Here is a 22,889-nt window from a genome sequence, read left to right on the forward strand (position 1 = left end):
TAAATGAGTCATAAAAGTTTATTTACGTATTTTTATATGTGTCTTATATGTACGTGTGTTCTTTTTGCATGTTGAACGGTGGTATATTTTTAATTAAGTATGCACAAATATGTACATATTTGCAATATATCCCTACAAGAAAAGCAGAATGTTCCGAACTGGTGCGATGGCTCATCTAAAGCCTATATCAGACCATCGATTGTACAATGTACGATGGATGTTTCTAAAGATCTGGGAATTGTGTTATAATTCTGTGTTCGTATGGAACAGTAGCTTATGTCAAAAGGCTGGCTTTAGTATAAGCCGCATTCGCTTTATTCTTTAAACGACAAGGAATTTTTTGATGAGACATAATAGGAATATTGACTTGCTATTTAGTATCAAAACTCGGCTCGGCGACAGTGAGTCATTCGCAATCGTATGCTGCGAATGCAGCATTATACTAAAGCCAGCCTTTCGACATAAGCTACTGTTCCATACGAACACAGAATTATATTACGCAGAACTTATAGGCAATGTTATTGGTGCCAGACAAGTCTTGACATGTTTATGCAACTGTCTAGTGCAATATTATTCAGCCTGATTTAGGTGTTCGACTGATGACGCGTTTGATGATATAGACGCGTTTTCATAGCACTGTTTTTGTAACCTGCGTCTTCCAGCAAAATCTCAAAGAGCAATAATTTTATTTTGTGGAAATAAGGTGTGAAAACATCAGAAATTATTCAGCGAACCACTGCAAAACGCCGTGGAAAGTTGCATAAGCTAGGTAATGTCGTTCAAATAGCTAGAAAAGCTCCAGCTCTGAAAGTATTCGACGCGGGTCGCGATGCTGGTAACAGAGGAAGGCCCCCTCAGCGTTGGGAAGACCAGGTGGCGTCAGTTGGCACAGAAGAGAAACGATTGGCGTGCTTAGGCGGTTACAGCTCCAATAAAGAAGAAGAAGAAGAAGAAAAAAGGCCGTCTTCTCAAGTAGCTTTTAAAATTTATCTGCACTTTAATTACTATTTGAGAACAAAGTTTGTAATTAAAGGGCAGATAAATTTCTAAAGCTACTTGAGAAAACGGCACTTAATGAAACAAAATTACAAACAAAACACAAAGCGAAAACAGAACTTACAGCCAAAGAACATCGAGTAAAAACTTTAGCGCCACCTTGTAGTAGAATATGGTGTGCGTCCTGGTGTTTATACACCACTAAAAACCTTTTATCCGAACACGTGATTTTTAAGATTAGATTTGTACATACATATATACATACATACATTGTATGGTTAAGAAAACTCGTACATTGACCTATTTGAATAGATATGTATGCACGTATGTATGTTTGTACAGTAGCGACCGAAAATGGTCAATTATCATTATTTTAAAATATTCACGATGTTTTTCAAAATAATATTTTTTTTGTTGACTTTTTATAAAAATACACTTGATGCTATAACCACAAATACGGCACTCACATATTGACAAGATTTGTCTATAATTTCTTTTTTTTCATAATCAAGTCCACCAAATATGACTATGTTTTAATTTTTTAAATAAATTCGAGTGCTTAAATACAGTTTTCCACAAAATAATAGGAGTGGAATATTTTGACCAGGTTTGGTTATTTGTCTTTTGTTTATTTAATTTTTTGTTTATTTATAAAAGTCTAGCTAGTTTTACGACAAACACCATATAAATTAATATTCCAAATATTGATTCAACAATTTTTTTTTTGATCTTGAGACTGTTTTTAATGAAAAGCTATTGTGGAAAAGCAACAACAATTTGAAAAAATTGTAGAAGTGATAGCTATTTCGGAAATTACCACATTTCCTCATCAGACTTCTTCAGCGGGATTCGAACCGATGACCCCAGCTGACTCATCTAGTTGCCTCCGCACTGTGCTAAGTTCGCCTTATAAACTGTTGGTGCTTTTTCCACTTTTTTCATGTGAGCCTACTACAATAAAGCGCAGCTATTCCAGTGCTATTTAAACTTGATGGTTTTGTTGTCTTTTGTTAATAATTCTATTTTTAGAATGTTTAACTTTTAGGTGTTATTTGTTTTTGTTATGTATGGTCTTATAACAATTATATTCAACAATTTTTATTGAGCTTGGGGCCATTTTTAATAGGTATCACTTCTAGCATTTTTTCAAATTGTTGTTGCTTTTCCACAATAGTTTTTCATGAAAAACGGCCTCAAGCTCAATAAAAATTGCTGAATATAATTGTTATAAGGCCATAAATAACAAAAACAAATAATTTCAAACTTTGTACAAATAGTATAAAAATGCTGCAAATTTACATAAAAATTTAAAATTTTTTAACCAGTGTCTTTTTTTTTTTGTAAGCAGTTTTGTAGCCAATTTAATTCTGGTGCAAGTTTCAAGTTGGAGAAAAATCCCGTTGATTTCTGAGAATTTTGTTGGTTGAAGGGGTTTCAAGTTTTTTCCACACAAAGTATGTTCGACCATTTTCTTTTATATAGAGGACACTGCCAGCAAAAAAAATTGCCAAAAATTAAAGTTATTTTTAGCAGCTTAAAACTTGCACTTCATTGGACTAAAATTAAATGAGCTACAAGACTGCATATAAAAATTTTTTCTAAAGATTCTGATTAAAAAGTTTGAAATTTTGGCGAACATTTTCAGAATTTTTATGATTTTTGTAAAAAAGATTGAAATCTGAATTTGGTGTTGTTGTATAACCAGCTAGCTTTTATACAAAAATATCAAACATTAAATAAACAAAAGACAACTAGCCAAAACTGACCAAAGTAACGAACTTTAATTATTTTGTGGATCACTGTATGTATACATGAAAAAATTAGAAATAACATTTCTCTACTGCTTCGTCTTTAAACGAAAAAATTGTATTCAATATTTCCTTTTTCGTAACTTCTATATCTCTGTGGATGTTAAGTAAAGCTAAACCATTTAATATTTGTTCCCCAGTTTGACTTCGTAATTATGATTTACGCTTAAGAAGGAGCGTTCACTGGAAGCAAGTGTCACAGGATCCTGCCTTCGTTCGCCCCTGTTTTGCATACGAAGTATGGTATGTTCGAAAATTTTTTTTGTTTATGGAGAAAATGGGCAACACCTTCAAAAACAAAAAATTTCCAAAAAGCAACGGGTAGCCTCAGCTACTTTAAAGATGCACTTTATTATATTAAAATTTAATAATTACATAAAATTGAAAAGTAACGCAATAAATAGTCAAATCTTGTTAATATGTGAGTGTCGCAAAGTTATGACGCTAATTGAAGTTTCAGAAAATTCCTGAAATTTCAAACATTTTAAGTGCAAGTTTGAAGCAGCTAAGAACTCGCGTTAATTTTTAATATTTTCTTTCTGCTGACGGTCAATTGTAGTTTTTACAAATACATACATATACTCGAATACTTTGTGAAAGTAAATGCTCAAGGCCGTTCACAAAAGAAATTACAAAAAGCCAATGCGAATTTAAAAAAATAAAAAAAATTTTTTTAATTTGAAAACCATTATGAATTTTCAAAAGTAATCATCTTTCCACCAATTTTGCTCGTTACTGTATTTACAATCATCTCTACGGAATTTGATCCCGATAGATAAGGGCAAGTCGTTTCCCTCGGACTTCAAAGCCAATAATCCAAAAGAAATTTAAAGAAAACCTGTTTGCTTGATTAGAATATTCAAAATCAGATTATTTTTTAGCAGTTGCTTTTCCTGCCGGTAATTCCTGCTTACAGATGCAACTGTTGCATTTATTTGCATCGAAAGAAGTGTGAAAAGCAAGGTCATACTATTTTTTGGCATTTTTCCTTAACCAAAAATAAATTAATTTATTACGGTACAGATGTATTAGTAGGTATGTATATATGTACATTTTATGTGGTATTTGGGTATTTATAAGCAACTGGTAATTTTTTCAATGAAGATATTGTAAGCACTATCAGCTGCCCCGCGTATTTTTATACCCGAGCTCACTTGTGCACAAGGGTATTATAACTTTGTTCGCATAACGGTTGTTTGTAACAGCCAAAACTAATCGAGATAGATATAAACAAATGTATACATAAATATATATATAAATACTCAGAGTGAAAAGAGAAATCGATTAAGCCATGTCTGTCCGTCTGTCCGTCTGCCGTGTACACGATAACTCGAGAAAAAATTAAGACATGTCAACGAAATTTGAAAAGTAGGTTGCCCTTTATCCAAGATAGGTTGGGATTGAAAATGGTCAAAATCGGACAATAACGACGTCCACCTCCCATATAACGGTATTTTCAAAATATGCCAAAACTACGCTATTTCCGTAAATACTGGATTCAAATGGTTGAAAGTTGGTATGCGATGTAGCGAAGATTGCCTAGGCTTGACTAAGAAACCTGTTGAAATTTTTTTATATCAGACAAGAACCACACTCACCTCCCATATAACGGTAATTTACAGAAATACGAAAACTGCGATAAATTAGTAACTATTTAGCAGAAAATGATACTTAGGAAAATTTTTGGGAAATGGGCTTGGCACGCCCACTTACGCCTACATATTAGAGATGCCAGATCGAAATAAAAAAATCGATTTTTGAATCGATTCGAAACAAAATAAAAATAATCGATTCAGAAAGGAATCGTGAAAAAATAAATCGATTTACCAAGATCGATTCGTATATGTTGTCAAATAACGTCTTCACCTAATTTTTATAAAGAAACAAAACACAGATTCTTGAATGATTATTTGTTTTGTAATATTATTTGTTTATGTTTTTCTTTTGTTATTATAGAAGTTTATTAAAAACATTTGTTCTTGAATGAATTTATATTCAGGTAGTTTTTTTTTAAGGAATCGGCATCAGCTTCGGCATCGACCGATTCTTTGCCCTAAGGTCGATTAATCGGCATCGGCATCGGCCAAAAATTGGGAATCGGTCGGACTCCACTACAAACGCCTCTTTAGACAGTCGGAAGTTTTTAATAAATCTGTAGATGAATTTCCTAAATAATATTGTATGCCAAAAAATATTCGAAAGACTACACTTTAACGTTTTCTACTCCTGGTCAGTTTACTAAGCTCTCATCCTCTGACATATCGTCGAACCAGAACTCCGTTGTACTCATTATTACCAAGTTTTTATAAACATGCTTTCTTTTTTACTTAATTTTAATTTGCACAAATTTACATATACATATATGTATAAGCGCATTGTTTAGTTCGCTCGATTTGTAAACCTTAATGAGCGAAATTCACAATAGCGCTATTCTTCATCGAATACCAAATCAAAATTGGTTCGATCAGCACTTTCGACTACAGTCGAAGATCGAATGCAACTCATAATAGGGGCCAGAGTAACAGTTGCTCTCTTATTTCTGCTGTCATTTTCAAGTTAAGAAACGCTTTTCGGACTAAATCTGACTATTTCTACCTATTTCTGGGAGATAAGGAACGCAACTGGTGATCGCAATTTGTGGTTATTGGGTTATTGTTAACACTGTTTGTTTGTAGAAGGATGAGCGCCTAAAAACTATTCACACTCACCTATTGAACGAGAAAATGACATTCAAAATACCATGGATAATCGATTGTTTATTTGTCGATTACAAATAGTGGTTTATCTACTACTAGTCGACACTCGCAATAGGAGTGATTACGTCTTTTTAATTAAAACAAGTATTGTAATTAACAATAAAGAGTTTACGCCAAAAATAAATATTTTAAGGGCCGTTTTCTCAAGTAGGTTTTAAAATTTATCTGCCCTTTAAACACAAATTTTGTTCTGAAAAAAATTGTTTGAAGGAAAAGTCAATTTTACAACCTACATGAGAAAACAGCACTAAGACTTTTTTCTCTTTTCAAATTTGAAACGTTCTACTCTACCTCCAACTCAAGCTGTCGAAGTTTAATTTGGTTTCTTTAAATTTTTTTAATTTGAATTTTTTATTACCAACTTTAATTTGTTTACTTACATTTTTCGTTGATCGCTTACATTTAAAATTTTTCTTTGAACATTTGCAGTTATAGTTTTAACCGACCACGTTAGCCGATTTCTATTCTACTAATTTGGTTTAGATCCGATCAATGGATCATGAAGAATCTAACGGTAGTCTTAAATTTGTATAAGAGAATTGAAGTCGGTTTTGTGTTGTTTGCTTAAAAATTACTGTTCTTTTTCTATTCCCCTGGCTTTTACCTGGGCTCGAATCGTCGCATACGATATCGTATTAAGCAGCCGTCACAGAGTGGTGTTGTCTAGAAATTTTTTACGAGAATTGTCACTTTCAACTTTCCAAACAACACCACTCTGTGAGGTTGAAAATGGACAAATCTGTACAAATGTACAAATCGTGTGATCCCTGCTTTACTCGTCGCGTAAAAACACAGTTTTCGGATTATAACATACGTAAATGTAGTCCCTGTCCCATTAAGCTTATACGACTGACGTGTCACGTAATTTGCTTTCGTATGGTTTCCAATCAGTGAACGGATGTTACTGGCCGTCTTCACAGGGTAAAGTTTATATCTTGATACATGTGTCAGAATACAATTTGCCAATGGAGACCGCTCATTGTTCTCCAAGAGCAAGATATTCAGAGCTTATATCTTGCCATCTATTTCCAGCAATTTGCTAGTTTGACAGCAACATTTCCATTTGCATGCAAACTTCGTGGCGGAAGCATTATTGATATTTTAATATTACAACAAAAATTTAGCCGGTTTCTATTGCAATATTTGTTATTATGTACTTGGAAATGAAATAGGATATTTTCTAAATTTTTTAAGCGATTAAATCCGGCAAAAATACTTGTTAGAAGGCATCTTACAAATGCTTATATCAAGATATAAAAAGCCCACACACAAATATTGCCACTGATATAACTGATAACTTATATTTATTTATTTATTTATGCGAACATTCGCAAAAACCAAAGCAGCAACCCCCCAATTTTGTGCCATGGGAGCATAACCCAACGAGAAGGCTGCTCCGTACACTACTAGTCTGCGCCGGCATAGAGCAAAATCCTGGGCCCTGGATATGTAGTGTTTGCCGCCGCAACATAAACCACTCCTCAACTTCAGTCCGCTGCAACAACTGCACAACTGGAGCTATCTAAAGGCATGCTCAGGGCTTCGGCACCACAGGGACTGGAGCAACAATTTTTTTGCTTCGTGCTACAACAACCAACAACAAACCCGTAACTCCACACAACCATCACCTGCCCATCTATCAACCAGTGGACCAACTCCAAGCATGCAAACCCGACATCCACCCGGGACAGATGGTTCTGCAGCGTGTGCACCAACCTGATAAGGCGCAACAAAAAGTCGGTTAGGTGCAACGCATGCAACAACTGGTGCCGCCTAAAACGCTGCTCATGCCTAACGCAACACCGACAATGGGGTACTGGTCAGGGGCCTGCACGTCAGGCTCCATAGGCACCTCTGGCACAGCCATCAGCACAGGCTCACTCATCCCGCGCGTAACCATATCCAGGCCGCAACCAATAAAGGAGTCCGGTTTCATGAGAAGGCATAAAATCTCAGTCGCGGCGATCCAGGAGACCGAACTTCACTCCGGCTCTAGCCTCCAGATTCAGGACGAATTCAAAGTTCTCCGAAGAGACCGTCCCCGTGGCGCCGGAGGCGACATCGCCTTCATATTGCATAACGCGGTTCAATACCGGCTGATTACCCCCCGAACTGATACCAACGATACATTCATTGAATGTCAAGGCTTGTCCATCAGGTCAGGGGATACGGAGCTAGAGATCGTCAATGCTGGATACCACCCCAGTATAAGTGCGCTGTTAGAACCGGGTTGTGCAAGGCGAATGGAATGATAACTTAAAAATCTACAATCTCATAAGCGGAGCCAGCACACTGTGGTTCACAGTCAAGTCTCTCTCCAATCCGACGAAGCGTAATGATAACGTCGGACTTACCTTCGACACCATCACTACGTCGGGCCCACGGTCGTATGTGCGCTTCTTTAGCCGGCAATTTATTGCACACCCTGAAAAAGCTAGGACCTGGGGGAGTCGAGTGCATGACCGCCGCTTTCAACTTGTCACTGTCCACAATGATCATCCCCGAGATGTGGAAAATGGGTAGGATCATTCTCTTCTTAAGCCAGGGCTCGAATCGTAACATCGGTTCACTGATCGAAAACGATACGAAAGAAAATTACGTGATACGTCAGGCAGTATAAGCTGAATGGGACACAGAGTACGTTCACGTATGCCATAATCCGAAAAATGTGTTTTTACGTGACGAGTAGTACGATATCGTATGTGACGATTCGAGCCCTGGGAAGAAGGCTGATGCAGGAGACTGCTCCTCCCCAGCCTGACAAAGCATCTAAAGCTAGCCGAACACCAACGTCGACCCTGTGATAGGGCCTGTCGAAGGCATTCGACACGGTGGACCAAGCGACCCTCTGCCAAGACGTCTTGGATTCGTCGCTTCCACCTCGGACAAAACGGTGGATAACCAGCTATCTGTGTGGCCGTCAGTCATCAGTCGAATTCCGAAATGCCAAGTCCAAACCGCGTATAATTAAACAGGGGGTCCCTCAAGGCGGGGAACTCTCTCCGACACTGTTTAATCTCTACATGGCTAAACTGCCCCCGCCGCCGGCAGGAGTAAACTTGATTAGCTACGCTGATGACTGCACAATAATGGCGACGGGCCCAAACATCGACAGACTTTGCGATCAAATAACCGGCTATACAACTTCTTCATGCAAGGAGCCTCAAAATCTCCGCCGTCAAATCCACCGCCACACTCTTTACAACCTGGACCAAGGAGGTAAGGCTGGAACTAGACGTCGCCAAACTACCGACGACCAATCACCCGACCCAGTAGATAAATGAGCGATAAAAAAAAACTATTCACAGTCGCTTATTGAACGAGAAATCGACGTACACAATACCATGGAAAAGCGATACTCGAATAAGAGTCGTTTATCTACTACTAGTCGACACCCGCGATAGGGGTGCAAATTTCGATTCGAGGTGCGTTCGATATCGAATGCCACGTTCGGGCCCTTTTTCTTCAAAAAAAAAGAGAATAACTGAACATCCTGCTCCTGCCACTCGGTGAGTACTACAACAACCAACCAATCTGCATGCATTATTTATTAGAATTTATACAAAACTATTATTTTCTTATAGTCTTTTTTATTGAATATCTACATATGTAAATACATAAGTACATACATAAATGTACCTACATAGTACATATGTACATACGTTTAACTAATAACAATCTAAGTAATTTACACTTTTATGTACATAGGCATGTATTTATCTGCAGTCTAATTTTAACAACTTGCGACAAGTTTTTCTTAATTTGTATCCTTCTTTTCAGCACTCTTATCCTCAACTGGCGCATTCTTTTTTACATTCAAATGTGCCGGACCAGTCTGATGTATAGGAATAATTCGTTCTGCTGTCTTATCCTCCAATCCAGCGGGCTTTGGAACATTCACCGTTAAGATGCCATCAGATGAAAGTGTCGAAATGGCCTGTTCGGCTTTATAACCTCGTGGCAGACTAAAACTACGAACAAAACGTTTCGAAATGAAGCCATGCTCATCCTCACGCCCATCGTACTTTCCTTCTATGACTACATTGTCATCCACCACCTTAACGGTCAATTCATTTGGCTTAAATTGCGCTACATCCAATGATACTTGGTAGCCATCCTTGCCCACTTTTGGTTCCACATCGTTTTCCAATTCCTGTTGTAATCGACTTAAACGACTCCATGGGGAATAGGTAATGTGACTGTTGAGGAAATCGTCGTAGAATGCAGAAAATGGAGATCGTCGGGGAAATGCTAAACGCTGCATTTCCTCAGCCATACGCCATAAAGTCGGAAGCGGGCGCATTGTCACTAAAATTTTATTTCCTTTGCTTTTAATAAGAGAATACAACAAAATTGTTTGTTCGATTTTCACTTAAATTTTTAGCTTTTGATTGGAGTCGAACCAAAAAGTTGGTTGCTTTTATACTTTTCTGGTACTGCGGCAGCCCCAAAACATTCTACGCTCTCGTTATTTCTCATTGTCCGCTCTCTGCTAATTCAGCTACGCCAGAGAAAATAATTAAATAAGAGAAAAGATTCATATAGAACAAGCTTGGGCAGAGATTAGCATGTACTTAAAGAGCGTAAGAATAGCGTGTACGTATAAGCGAGAGCGTAACTATGAGACTGCGTGCAAAATGAATTGGACGCACTAACCCATTCTCAAATTTAAAACCGGCTTTTTGTAGTAGTGCCATCTCTGATATAGGGAAAAGAAAATTCGCGAAAGGTGTAGATAATTCGTTCAGACAAAGGTTTAGTGAAATAAGAGAGAGAGAGTAATGAAGGCAGAGTAAAATCAAAGCGAATAGAAGAGATGATTCTAGATTTTGCATTATTGCGAAAATCTCTGTTTACATTATTATTATTTAACCATTGGTGATGAAATTGAAAGTAGGATTGTGATATTTCAGCCATTTTTGTTTAAAATAATTTTAGTCAGATCTATACATATATATGTATGTCCATATATGTATGCATATGTAGTACATACATAAGTTGTGTTTTTTTTTACAAATTATCCAGTAACTTGCCAGCAACTCTCCAGTAACTTAATTTCTAAGAATTCGCTCTCATAGAAAAAATTTACAAAAAAGTATGTACGTGAACGCTTTTCCAGTAATAATTTGCAAGTTTCATGAACAGCTGATTAATTGGTTGTTTATTCGCAGCATATTCCTAATAAAACAATATATTTTATATTTAAATATGTTTATTTTGTGAATTTCCGCAATAAAAAGCCACAAACAGTTTCCTTATTAGTTTAAATTTCATCCAGCAACATGCGATCAGCTGTTTTTCGTACTGGCAAATTCTTACAAGTAAAAATTTATCCAGTAAAATCCAGTAAAAACTTGCAACTTCAGCTGTCATTTTTCGCTCTCTCAATTTCCCCTACTTTGCAAGTTTTTGCGTACGAAAACGCCAAAACATAAAAATTCGTAAAAACTTTTACTGGATTTTACTGGAAATGAGTAAAAAAACGCAACTATACATATGTATGTTCCTGTGTTGATATTTGAGGTTTTTAAATTGTACAAAATGAACGATAAAAACCGTAACTCTGAACTTAATTGTACTTTTGACCATTTCCGTCAATACACTACCTCCCGTTTACATTCAACAAACATACACCTTTTTTCTACTACAGTGAGTTTATCTTTCAGTTCATTGTAAAGCTTAAGTTGGTGTAGACTTAATTTAACGTAACTTATCATTGAGATCTCACCAACTAGCCCATAAAGTCACAAATAAATTCTTAAATTATATTCCAAAAATTATATATAAAAAAAATATTAAAATTAATCTGAAAAAAAAATATAGCCCAACCCGGGTAGCCGTATAATTTTGTCGTGAGATACACATACATATATTCAAGTATGAAGACAATAACGACTAAAAAGAAATACATAAGACAGATCAGTTTATATTAGGGAAAATAAATCACATAAAATGAGATCAGTAACACTAAAATAGAAGTCCACACAGTAGACATTTTTAGTTTCAACGCATGAAATTTACGTAACATCTTTTACTTTCAACCCTCGAGTTATTCAGTTCCTTCATTTTCTGCAGGATCGTCATTAGGTAAACTGAATTTCCAAAAATTGTTTCAAAATAAATAGCGATGAGGGATATTTCACCCACCGGTGATAAAAGAAGAATCGCGATAACCACAACGCTCAACACTAACATTACCATTCACAATCATGTTTACTTTCCAAATTAAAATTTCGTTTTGTACCAAATATGAAATGTACAGTTTCGGTCATATCTATAGCACGCCATTTCAAAGTGATATTGTGTGCCACTTATGTTTATTTATTTATTTTTAAGAATTTTCAATTAAAATATAGTTCATTCTCAGACAAACCCCATATATACCCAAGTTTAACAATTTGTAGAAAACTACAAAAAAGTGCAACAAATTTTCACCTAAATTTCAAACATTTTTCTCGGAAGTGTTAGAATTTTTTTGAGTACACAGTTTTTTAGCCCCTGCAATTTTAGTCGGATAATGTGCAAATTTGAAGTGGCTACGAATTACCGTTAATTTTTTGTTATAATTAAAAAAAATCGTTAGTAATAAAAAATTTTAAATAAATAATGGTATATTATTACTGTAGAAAAAGGGAACCAGAGTTTTTCGATCGGAAAATATTAATTTTTAAGAAGTCTATGCCATTTCTACGAAAAGTTGTTTTTCCCCATATAAAATACATTGAAAACTTTGAGTGCTTTACATATTTAAAAAAAAAAGAATGTCGCTTACGTTATTTTGGCAGTTAGGGCTCGATATGTCTGAATATATGAATATCCGAAGATACCAAGCTTTTCAGACTTTCAGCGCTTCATTCACCTAAAATTTTTACGAAAGTTGGTTGTATTTTTTTTTTTAATATTGAACAAAGTTTGCATGTGCATTTTTTTAATTGAAAATAGAATGTTATACTTAAATCCATAGTTTAAAAAAAAAAAAACTTAATACCTATTACTTTCTCTAACATATACAGAGAATCTGTATGCTTGTTTTGCATAACGAAAAACAAACTTATAGGGCCCCTAAACCACACAAAATCATTGCAAAGACATTCCTGGTTGTATCTCCCTTATAAAAGTAACCAAATTAAACTTATAAATAAATATAAAATTTAAGGGCTTTAAATAACAAGAAAAAAATTATTTGCCTTTAAACTAGTAATATTGTTCATATTTTTCGAAAATTAATTTCTGCCAGCCAAGGTATCGAAATGAAACATATGTGAATAAAAAAGTATCAAAGTTTCAAATCACAAAATTTAAATAACTGGGTAATTGAGGGTATTTTTCCAATTTTCGTGAGATGGCCTGGGTTACTGAAGTCGTTTGGCACATCCTCTCTTTCGAAAGAAACGAAATTCGACACTCACTGAATGCTCACAACAACAGAGAATTATAAGTTCTCTACTCTCTTTAAAATTCTTAAGTACACTGTTGCCACATCGTACTTTTCGCACTAAATTTAATGTTTTTCTTAATTAAAAATGCGAAAATTTTTGAGTTTGTAGCTTGGTGCGTTTTTTTGGTGCTTTTTGTTTTAGTTTGAAGACACCAAAACTGTAAATCTGAAACAAAAATAGAAGTTAAATTTAGAGAAATTGGAAGTTTCCTAAGGAACCACGGTGAATTTATAGAAGGTGGTGTTGTGAAATCAGCTGATTTCTTCGCCTTAAATGTATTTTGCTTTTGCTTTTACTGATTTGACAGCACACCCATCAAAAGCAAAAAACAAAATACATGTAAACTTTGGGGCGAATTGAGATTTGACATAACACCTGCAATACAAAATACATGTGGTTGTTGTTGTTGTAATCTAAATACGCCAGTTACACCACCTTGTATAATTTCGCCTTGTAAGGAACTTTACAAAAATGGACACAAATTCATGGCACAATCATAAGCGAGATAGCGTATGTTTGTCAAAAAAGATATGTGGCAGCACTTTCAATCATGCCAGAGTTACATACGGTAATTTGCCATTGCCTGCAAAAACGTCCATCTTTCTGGGAGCAGAAATTGATCTTTAGACCTTTAATTTGGTCTGAATTTGTTATATTTTTTACGAATATTACAAAAAGTACCAGCATCCCCTAACAGTAAAATGAATAACGAACCTTCGACCGGCGAGCAAGAAAGATTAATTATTATTAATTTCAATCTACATACCTAAAATAAAATTTTGTATGCATACAAAGTCCATTAAATGCTCCAATACAAAGTATGGTGCTTTTTTGGGTTTTAGCGCTTTTTCAAATTCAAAACTTGGCAACACTGTTTAAATAGCAGGGTGTGTTTTCGAATACATACCATTCAAACCGGTATTCAGCTACGTTGCATGGCCTCTCACTCACTCAGTCCAGCTCAGTTTGCTTTTGTTTTGAAATGAGAGTAAAGCAGAGAACCTTCGAGCAAATTTTCTCTTTCATATTTTTAGCTATATTCTTAAATATACGAAATTTCTAGATTACTACACGCACGGGCAGTGTGCGGATTCTACCTCTTTTGTAGTACATCTATCACCATCTTTGGTAAGTTGCATTTCTATCACATATACCACTGTAAGCTTAAAATCTACCACATTTTACAAATTTTGCTCATTTTACAATGTAGATGATTTTGCCATCCCTAATGTTCTGTTAATGATATGTACTATTGTTAATTGGATAATTGCGAAAGCGAAATTTGCCCTAATATTTGCATTTCATTTTCTAAATGTAAGCATGTACATCTATTACGTTTCAACCCATGGCTAATTTGCTAAGTGCTAGTGTAAGTAAATTGGTGTAATTCGGCTCCGAAATCAATGGGGCATATTCATAGACAAAATAAAGTCGACTCTAAAGTTAGTGGCAGATTTTGGACATAAGTTTTAATAGAAAATCTGTCAAAAAAGCTGCAACAAGTTTTAAAGTCGCCTTTATTTCGACTATGAATATGCCCCAATAGCTTTAGGCGGTAGTGTACAAAATATAAAAATTTGTGATAAGATAATTTTATTAACTAATAAAAATTTTAAAGTACTGTATCTTTTATAATAGAGGCTAATAAAATACGTCATAAATTTACCACAATTTTTAAGGCTTTCTATGGATACTAAAATGAAATTTGAGAGTCCGCACACTGCTTACGGTCAATAACCCTTGTTTGAAACAGCAGACCGTCGGCACTTCATCCATGACCTAGACAACATACAAACATATATACATACATACATAACTGAAATTTATACCCAGCAAGCAAAGAAACGTAAATTTTGCCGACAGTGCAGTTTAGTTCAATTTTCCGTATCCGAAAACGCATACAAAAAACTCCTATAGTTATCATCAATTTTCGTACCCAGAAAACGTTCGAAACAGATGATGTCATTTGAAAGCAATAATTGGCTGAGCGTGCAGAGGAGTGTGCCGCTATTTGTTAGCTTCCAGAAGGTGCCGGGTTCAAATTTCGTCAGGCGCTTCCTAATTTTGTTTTTGAAAAAGTATCTGTGAAGTGCAGAAGGAAAGCATATTGAACGAAAACTTCAATCAGACAAATTTCAGAAAAAAAAACAGCTGAAAACTTATCCTTTTCACCACCATTTTCGGTAGTTTTCTGTACATACGTTTAGTGCGAAAACGGATCATTAACGTTTCTGGATATGGACTCGGTAAACGGACAAAAATCCGGTTTTCATCGACTTTTTTCCGTTTTCGAATTTTTTGCTGGCTGGGTAATGCGACTGCTTAGGTATAAATACGAGTAAATCTACGAAACAGGCAACAGTTATAAACAATCATCAGAATTTAAACTTTGAAATTTGTCGAGTCGCTGAAGCGTTATAGAAATAAATTAAAGAAGAATTATTAACCAAAGGAAAAAAATGAGTACACTGCCAGCAATATTGGGTTTGATCAACGACATGGATCGTCTGACTACGGCCATTTCACCGTATTATCACAACTACCACTGGCCTCTTAGCCGTCAATTGAGCATAGGTAAACATGAAAGAGCAGTTTCGCCTTTAGTTGGCAAAGATGGTTTTCAAGTGTCTATGGATGTGGCTCATTTCAAGCCAAGCGAATTGAATGTTAAAGTTGTCGACAATACCGTCGTCGTGGAGGGCAAACATGAAGAGCGTGGGGATGAGCATGGCTATATATCTCGTCATTTTGTTCGCCGCTATACTCTTCCTAAAGGTTATGATGCTAGCAATGTAATGGGTTCGCTTTCCTCGGATGGTGTACTAACGGTTGTTGCTCCTAAGCCATATACAGAGGATAAGTCCAACGAACGTGTTATACAAATACAACAGACTGGTCCGGCACACTTGAACGTAAAGGAAAATCCAGAGAAGAAAAAATAGGCTGTCTATTCTTTTAACTAAAAAAACATTCCTAGAATCAAGGATATACATACTTCATACATATGTACATACCTCGAGCTGGACTGGAGCTTAATTTATTTTTTTTTTGTCGTCAATACCCTTAATTTATTTTATGACGTCAATACGCTTAATTTATTTATTATTTATATTATGTGTACTATGTATTTGAAACTTCTGAAATAAAAATGTGAATTTTTCTATTAAAAATAGTTTAGGGCTTTGTTTTATATTAGCAGATGCACATAGTACATAAGAACGTAAATAAGCACGCAACGTTAGCATAACAGGTTCATTCCTTTTTGCGTATTCTTTAATTTCCGTTAATTTAAATTCAGTTGAGTTTGACACTTCAAGATTTTGGCAGCAAAAATTATTCTGACTAAATCTGACTACTTGGGACTGAAGAGGGTCACTCTCACTGAGTGTTGCTCTCTCATTTTTGCTGTAATTTTCGAGTTAAGGAACGCTTTTTGAACTAACAGTCTCATTGCGTAAGTCGTAAATTAGGCTAAATTGTACGCGTCGACAACAGTAGCATTGTCGATTGTCGTACTGAAATAACTAAACGACCAAAATCGTGGAAAACTATACAGTGCTGCCAAGTTTTTCCGTTTTAATACACTAGTCGAGTGGAAATTTTAGGCAATGACATGAAATTTCCGATACGATTCGACTCTCGAAAAACGACTTGCATTTGACACGACTCTTACAATGACGGTGTAGATCTGACTACCTCGGACTTTTTCTGATAATTGATTTTCTGACTAGATAAGGAATGCAACTAGTACCTACCCAGTCGAGCTGTCAAACTATCGATAGTCAAGTCCATCGATGTTTTACGATAGTCTTAAGGGTGACTATCGATACTATCGATGTTATCGACCCATTTCAGATGTTTTTCTAAATCCATTTATTTTTCGTTATCTTGCTTTTATAAATTTGTTTATTTTAGCGGATCACGGATGCATTTTATTATAGAGAAATATTGCTAGAAACTCACTCGCCGTGTAAACAGTCAAAAAACGATTTCAGAAATTTTCTCGGCAATTCGCCTTTCCGAAAAAAAATTCTTTCGAATGACACTTTACATGCAAGGTGCCACTGCTCATGCCATTGCTTTCTGCAGTTTCTCAATTTGACAGTTTCTGAAATATACTGCATTGCCCGGTCTGACACGCTCTTAAGGTGCCCACACTGACCGACGTGTACGTATGCCGTGTCTGTTTGACGTAGCAACATATAAAATTTACTGTTGATAGAGAGAGAGAGAAGAACGCGTAACCGTCGCACGTACATGGTGGTGAGTTTTCATGTACATGGCGCTCTCATAAGTTTGATCGTGTGAGCCACTCTCACGTACGTTAACGTGTCAGCTGATAGGGCTTTCGCACGAGGCGATTTTTCAGGCAACTTTTAGTTGAAAGCAAAAATCGCCTCGTCCGAACGGCCTTTCAACTAATCGCTTTCAACAAAGTTGGTCGCCAGCCAACTTTGAGCTCGTTCAACTTTTTTCCTTGCAACACTGTGTTTGTTTACATTCTGTATCAGTGTTGGGAAGTGAAATTGTTCCTTCAGTACGAAATCTATACAAAAAATGTACTTTTCGGCTATAAATTGTATACACTTTTTAATTCGCTCATATATTTTCTTAGTACATTCCCTTCAAGACCAATGATTTTATGGTATTCATGAGAAACTTTTATTGTTTATGTACATACGTTTACGTATTTTACACTTTTACAAATTTATTCCACGTGCAAATGTACTGCATTTAACGCAAATTTGTAGGCACACATTTTCAGGTATACATCTTAACAAAAAGCATATTTAAGTTATTATTAATGGATAAAAGAGACATTTTCTTTGGATTCAGTACTAAAATTTGACATTTTAATAGCATTTCAAGTGTTTATCAAAACTTTACGACAAGATTTGACCATTTATCTAAATATTATTAAATTTTAATTATTTTTTGTAAAAATACGGTTTATATTCTAAGAAAAGCCGTACAAATCCAAGGTTCAAACTTTGTGCAACATTAAAAAAACCAACACACTTTCGTAAAAATTTCGAGCTTTTTAATTCGATTTCCTAGATTTATTTTGAGTGTGCGGTTTTTCAGCCCATTAAATTTTAATATGACTAACAAATTTGACGGCTAATAATCTAAGATTTGCCTGTGTAAACGGGGTGATTAAAAAACGAGCTTTGATTGAAATAATATTGATATGTGAACATAGTTTTACTATGTTTTTATCATGTTAATTTTATTTTTTACATTTTTTGACATTGCAGTCAGCAATGAGAGAGCTCGACTGAATTGTCACTTCTACCTTGATGCATATGCCTTGCGCGGGGATAGAATTTAAAAATTTCAAAATGTGCCTAATGGTCTTCAAAAATAGTGCCGAAAAGAAGATGAAAGTGCCACAAAATTAAAATATCTTTCTTGTAGGGTATTTTAAGAACAACATATTTTTAGAATACACTGAGGTAATATAATAATTATTAATTAACCAAATTATTACGGTAAATCACTTTGATGAAGGATTTCTTAGACATATACACATAAATGCATGCTAAAATAACACAGCATTCTAACTACGAAGAGGAAATGCACTGAATTATAGCTAATCTGACGTGTTATATGCGAAATAATGGCGGTGAGACATTTTGACCAGTTTCACCAGTTAATATTTTTTTTTCATTTTATATAAAAGTCTAACTCATAATTATTTTAATTTTTTAGTGCTTTTAATTTTCACTTTTTGTAATTTTTCAATCTATAATGTAGTATGTGATTATTTGTTATATAGTATATTGGCATATTATGCTAAGTTTCTATAATTTATGATTGTGCCAAAAGTGCGTCTGGGAATGAAAGTGCCTAGCTTTCCATCACTGGCCTTGCACTTCCTTAATTTTATTCGAAGAGGCGAATTCATCATCTCAACGTTTTTAATTCTAATTCCTCTCTTCGTTCGAAAAGTCTCTCTCACGCTCTTTTCTATCCTATTCAGCAAGTGAATCATTCCATAAACTAAACGAAGAGAATATACATTCTCATCGACTTGTTCTTTTTTTTGAATTTTCGAGAATTTACTGGCAATTTCGACAGACATATAAAAGCCGAAAGAACGCTGATTTTTCCATCATTTTTTCGCGAACAAAGGAAGAGAATACGTTTGATACGTGCTCGAGGAAGTGTGTTATTCATTGTAAATTTAATATTTTTAACTAAAAGTATTTAACAAATATACGTTTTTTGAAAAAATGTCGAGTTTGCCAATTCTATTGAACTTGATTGACGAGTTGGACAACCCCTTGTACTACGGCAACGATTTCGGATTGGGGTTGCACCCGCACCACATTCACCGTCATCGCCGGCACAATGAACCGGCTGCTTCAAATATTCTTGGCTATACACTGCCGCTAAACTTAGTAAATCGTTTAGGTGAACGCCCATTGAGTCGCCGGGGCCGCCAGGGCGAAGGTAAATTGTCGGTAGTAGGAAAAGATGGTTTACAAGTGTGTATGGATGTGGCACAATTCAAGCCAAGTGAGCTGTCTGTGAAAGTCGTTGATAACAGCGTTGTTGTCGAGGGCAAGCACGAGGAGCGAGAGGATGAGCATGGGTTCATTTCACGACACTTTGTCCGTCGATATGCACTACCAAAGGGCTATAACGCCGATAATGTAGTTTCCACGCTATCATCGGACGGAGTTCTGACAGTCAGTGCTCCTAAACCGCAGGAGGAAGCATCGAATGAACGTATTGTACAAATTCAACAGACTGGTCCAGCTCATTTGAATGTTAAACAAAATGCAGAAGAGAAGATCGGAGATGCCAACGGAGAGGCTGAACAGAAATAAATCATGGCCGAAAGTTTGAAAGATAACATATATATAATATACATATTACATACATTCTCTAATACATTCATACATATTTTGATTCATTCCATATGTGCATTTTATGTTTTTAAGGCGTAATTTTCAAAATTGCTATTTATGAATTTGTTCTACTTAGTAGTATACGCATTGTAATTGAATTTCTTAAATTTTACTTTAATGAAATATGAATAAAAAAAGAAATCAAAGTAACGAAGACGAATATGGCTTTCTTTAAACCTAGATATTCAGGCCGATTCTTAACAGAAACTCCCTGCGAGTTTTGGGCTTGTTCGAGTTGTAATCACAACCGCGGTGTTGCGCGAATTATTAAAGTATCGCGTTCTGTGCGAATTTCTAGCAATGTATTATCAGTTGGGCTGTTGCAACAATGTAGCCATTTTTCATCAATACGGCAGTAATGCCGCTTTTATTACGTGCCTCGAACAGGCCCTTTTTCTCTTTTCCCTTTCCTCCTGTCATGAAAAAAAATTCCCTGAAGATTTTTTGTATTAAATGGCAGAGTTGAGCTGTCAAAAAAGTGTCAAACAGCTCTTTCGAAGTTCGAGTTTCCTCCTCCCGAATTTTCGAAGAATATGCTACTCCCTGGGAGTTGGTTATTGGAGGATTTCTTTCTCGGTAGAAACAAATTCCTGCGAGTATTCAGAATTGGGCTGATTAACTGGAAAGGAGAAATAGTACTCAAAGTATGGCTGACTTCCAAAACGTCAATTGCATTGCATACGTACAATGTATAAAGTTCCATAACGTCGAACTACAAAATATTGACAATGTATACTGTTCCAAAATGCATCCGAAAATTATCGAAACGCATCGCTAGAGCAATCAGCGCATCAGAAAGAAAGTTGATACTTCGTTTGTTATTGGTTACCATTGGTGTTTTAAAAATGGAAAATTCAGAAAAATGTTTCATTGCTATATAGAATACTTAAAATATGCAATGTATATGGTTGCAATGTGTCGCAACTCGCAGTATAATAGTATCCAAACATTGTATTGATACGTTTCGGAAGTCAGCCATACTTTTCCAAAACGCATCCGAAAAGTTATCGAAGCGCATCGCTGGAGTAAACAGCGCATCAGACACAAAGGTGATACCTCGTTTTCTTTTTAGTTACCATTGGTGTTTTAAAAATTGAAAATGCCGAAATGGTGATCATTGCTTTATTAAATATTCAAAATATGCAATGTATATGGTTGCAATGTTTCGCAACTCTGCATATGCAAACAGTTTAAATACCGCTGTAGAACAGTATCCAAACATTGTATTGATACGTTAGGGAAGTCAGCCTATGGCCGTTTTCCAAACGGGGGGGGGTTGGTCGCGAGCTGATACCGAAATTTCGAATGCAGCTAATTTCGATCCCTGAGAGCTCAGCGCTTGTTCAGAAGTGCGAGCCAAATCTTAGCCTCGCGTAGGTTGGACAGTCTAAAAGAAAGTGTGGAGATAATTCCACTTCATCTTCCTCTTGACAGCTGATAAAAAAGGACAATTGAAATTTCTAGTCTCACCACATGAATACCAATCGCACAATGGCCTGTCAGAACCCACATGTTGCATGTGTTTTAAAGTGCCCTACAAAAATATATGCTGCAGCAGAGAAGCGTCTACTTTTCCTTTTTTATGTCCCAAAAGGACCCGCTTTCCCTTAGCCTAATAGCCGGCGCCGTGTTCAACATATCGTCGTCTCAGAAAACGGATGTCGAATGTTACAAAACACGGTTTTGAGAAAATTGACTTTGAAGTTTAAGGTCGAACTAATCCGAAACTGTACGGTAGATTTTTGTAACTTTTGAAGGAGACGTAGTTGGTGTTATTAGTTTTGATTTCCCATATTTTTACATTTAATATCTCTTAACGTTAATGAGAAAATTTACTTTTCATTCCGTATACATTTGTCGTAAGTAGCGTTTACTCACCACTTTGTTTTGTCCACAGAACATACGACAATAGTAAAGTATCTATTTCAACGACGATGGTATAATTTGATGAAAAAAACAGACATATTTATTAAATAATGATTACTTATTAGAAAAAACATAACAAAAACATAATCATGTATTTAATAAAAAAAATCTGTACATCTCTTATGCTGTAAATATGTTACGAACATACGTTTTCTTTATATAAAAACAAAAAACAATACTTAATTCAGTCTTTTGTACATTTTTATCTCTTTCATTTCATTGGAGACTCAGTGCAAGCTAAAATTTAAAAATTTAAAATTTTAAAATTAGTTACTTAGTTTAATTTTCAATTTTAATTGTATCGTTATAGTAGAGGACCATCCAATTGTCGTAAGTTCAAAGTTTTGCGATACATACGACAAATGTTTTATGATTAAAAAAAGATTACATTTGTATGGGAATTTGTCGCATGATAAAAACATAGCAAGGTAGAACCGTTCTCTCAATTTGTCGGCCATGATTTTTTTTTGAAGTTTGCCAACATTTTAAAATCATATAAAAGTGAAAATAAAAAATTGAAATTGTTCGAAATTGTTGTTGCTTGAGATTGAAAATGAAAATGTGTGTGTGAGTTTGTGAGTAAATTTAAAAATTAAATTGTTTGGAAACGTCAAGAATTTCAAAAGTGACTCTCAGCGGTTCTACCTTACATATTTTTATCATGATTTGTCGTATGTGCCACATACGACAAACGTTTTAGGATTAAAAAAAAGGTACGTTTGTATGGGAATTTGTCGTATGTGACGCATTTTCAGCACATACAACAAAAGGCATACCCAATCATTAATATTATGTAACATACGACAAAATGCGCACGAAATATCTCAAAAACTAATGGAGATATAAAAAAATGGATTGCAGAAATCGAAAGAGCATGTCCAACTTAGTAAATCTGCATCAAAATCCCAAAATCGTGATTTTGCACATTCGTCATCCGTTTTCTGAGGCGACGATATGTATGTGGTTCCTAATGCTCACCTAATTCCTATTTTACAAGTGTAGCCTTCTCGAGTTAGTTCCACCAGATAAGGGCTCCTTGAAACAATA

At 35.4% G+C, this 22,889-nt stretch overlaps 4 protein-coding genes across 4 annotated transcripts in view; 2 read left to right on the forward strand and 2 right to left on the reverse strand.

Annotated features, from left to right (window-relative positions):
* The window catches only part of LOC118750371 (heat shock protein 27-like), a 27,165-nt gene extending 17,223 nt beyond the window's left edge, over positions 1–9,942 (reverse strand). The window contains exon 1 of the mRNA XM_036485091.1: positions 9,876–9,942. The gene's annotated coding sequence lies outside the window, so the exon portion shown is untranslated. The remainder of the gene's footprint in view (positions 1–9,875) is intronic.
* LOC118750370 (heat shock protein 26-like) lies at positions 9,245–9,958 on the reverse strand. The gene has a single exon (XM_036485090.1). The coding sequence runs from the start codon at positions 9,861–9,863 to the stop codon at positions 9,318–9,320; it is 546 nt and encodes a 181-aa protein (XP_036340983.1). The 5' UTR covers positions 9,864–9,958; the 3' UTR covers positions 9,245–9,317.
* Positions 9,959–15,356: 5,398 nt separating this feature from the next.
* On the forward strand, positions 15,357–15,974 carry LOC118750377 (heat shock protein 23-like). Its single transcript, XM_036485098.1, has one exon. It carries the CDS (start codon positions 15,459–15,461, stop codon positions 15,939–15,941), a length of 483 nt encoding a protein of 160 aa, XP_036340991.1. The 5' UTR covers positions 15,357–15,458; the 3' UTR covers positions 15,942–15,974.
* Positions 15,975–19,107: 3,133 nt separating this feature from the next.
* Positions 19,108–19,924, forward strand: LOC118750379 (heat shock protein 23-like). Its single transcript, XM_036485100.1, has one exon. It carries the CDS (start codon positions 19,236–19,238, stop codon positions 19,833–19,835), a length of 600 nt encoding a protein of 199 aa, XP_036340993.1. The 5' UTR covers positions 19,108–19,235; the 3' UTR covers positions 19,836–19,924.
* The last annotated feature ends 2,965 nt before the right edge of the window (positions 19,925–22,889 follow it).

This window comes from Rhagoletis pomonella, unplaced genomic scaffold, assembly GCF_013731165.1.
Source record: "Rhagoletis pomonella isolate Grant_MI unplaced genomic scaffold, Rhpom_1.0 Rhpom_scaffold_00216, whole genome shotgun sequence".
NCBI classification, from domain to species: domain Eukaryota; kingdom Metazoa; phylum Arthropoda; class Insecta; order Diptera; family Tephritidae; genus Rhagoletis; species Rhagoletis pomonella.

Bases quoted from the DNA above. Each gene is read 5' to 3' on its own strand.
- LOC118750370 (XM_036485090.1), bottom strand. From the start codon at position 9,863: ATGCGCCCGCTTCCGACTTTATGGCGTATGGCTGAGGAAATGCAGCGT.
- LOC118750377 (XM_036485098.1), top strand. From the start codon at position 15,459: ATGAGTACACTGCCAGCAATATTGGGTTTGATCAACGACATGGATCGT.
- LOC118750379 (XM_036485100.1), top strand. From the start codon at position 19,236: ATGTCGAGTTTGCCAATTCTATTGAACTTGATTGACGAGTTGGACAAC.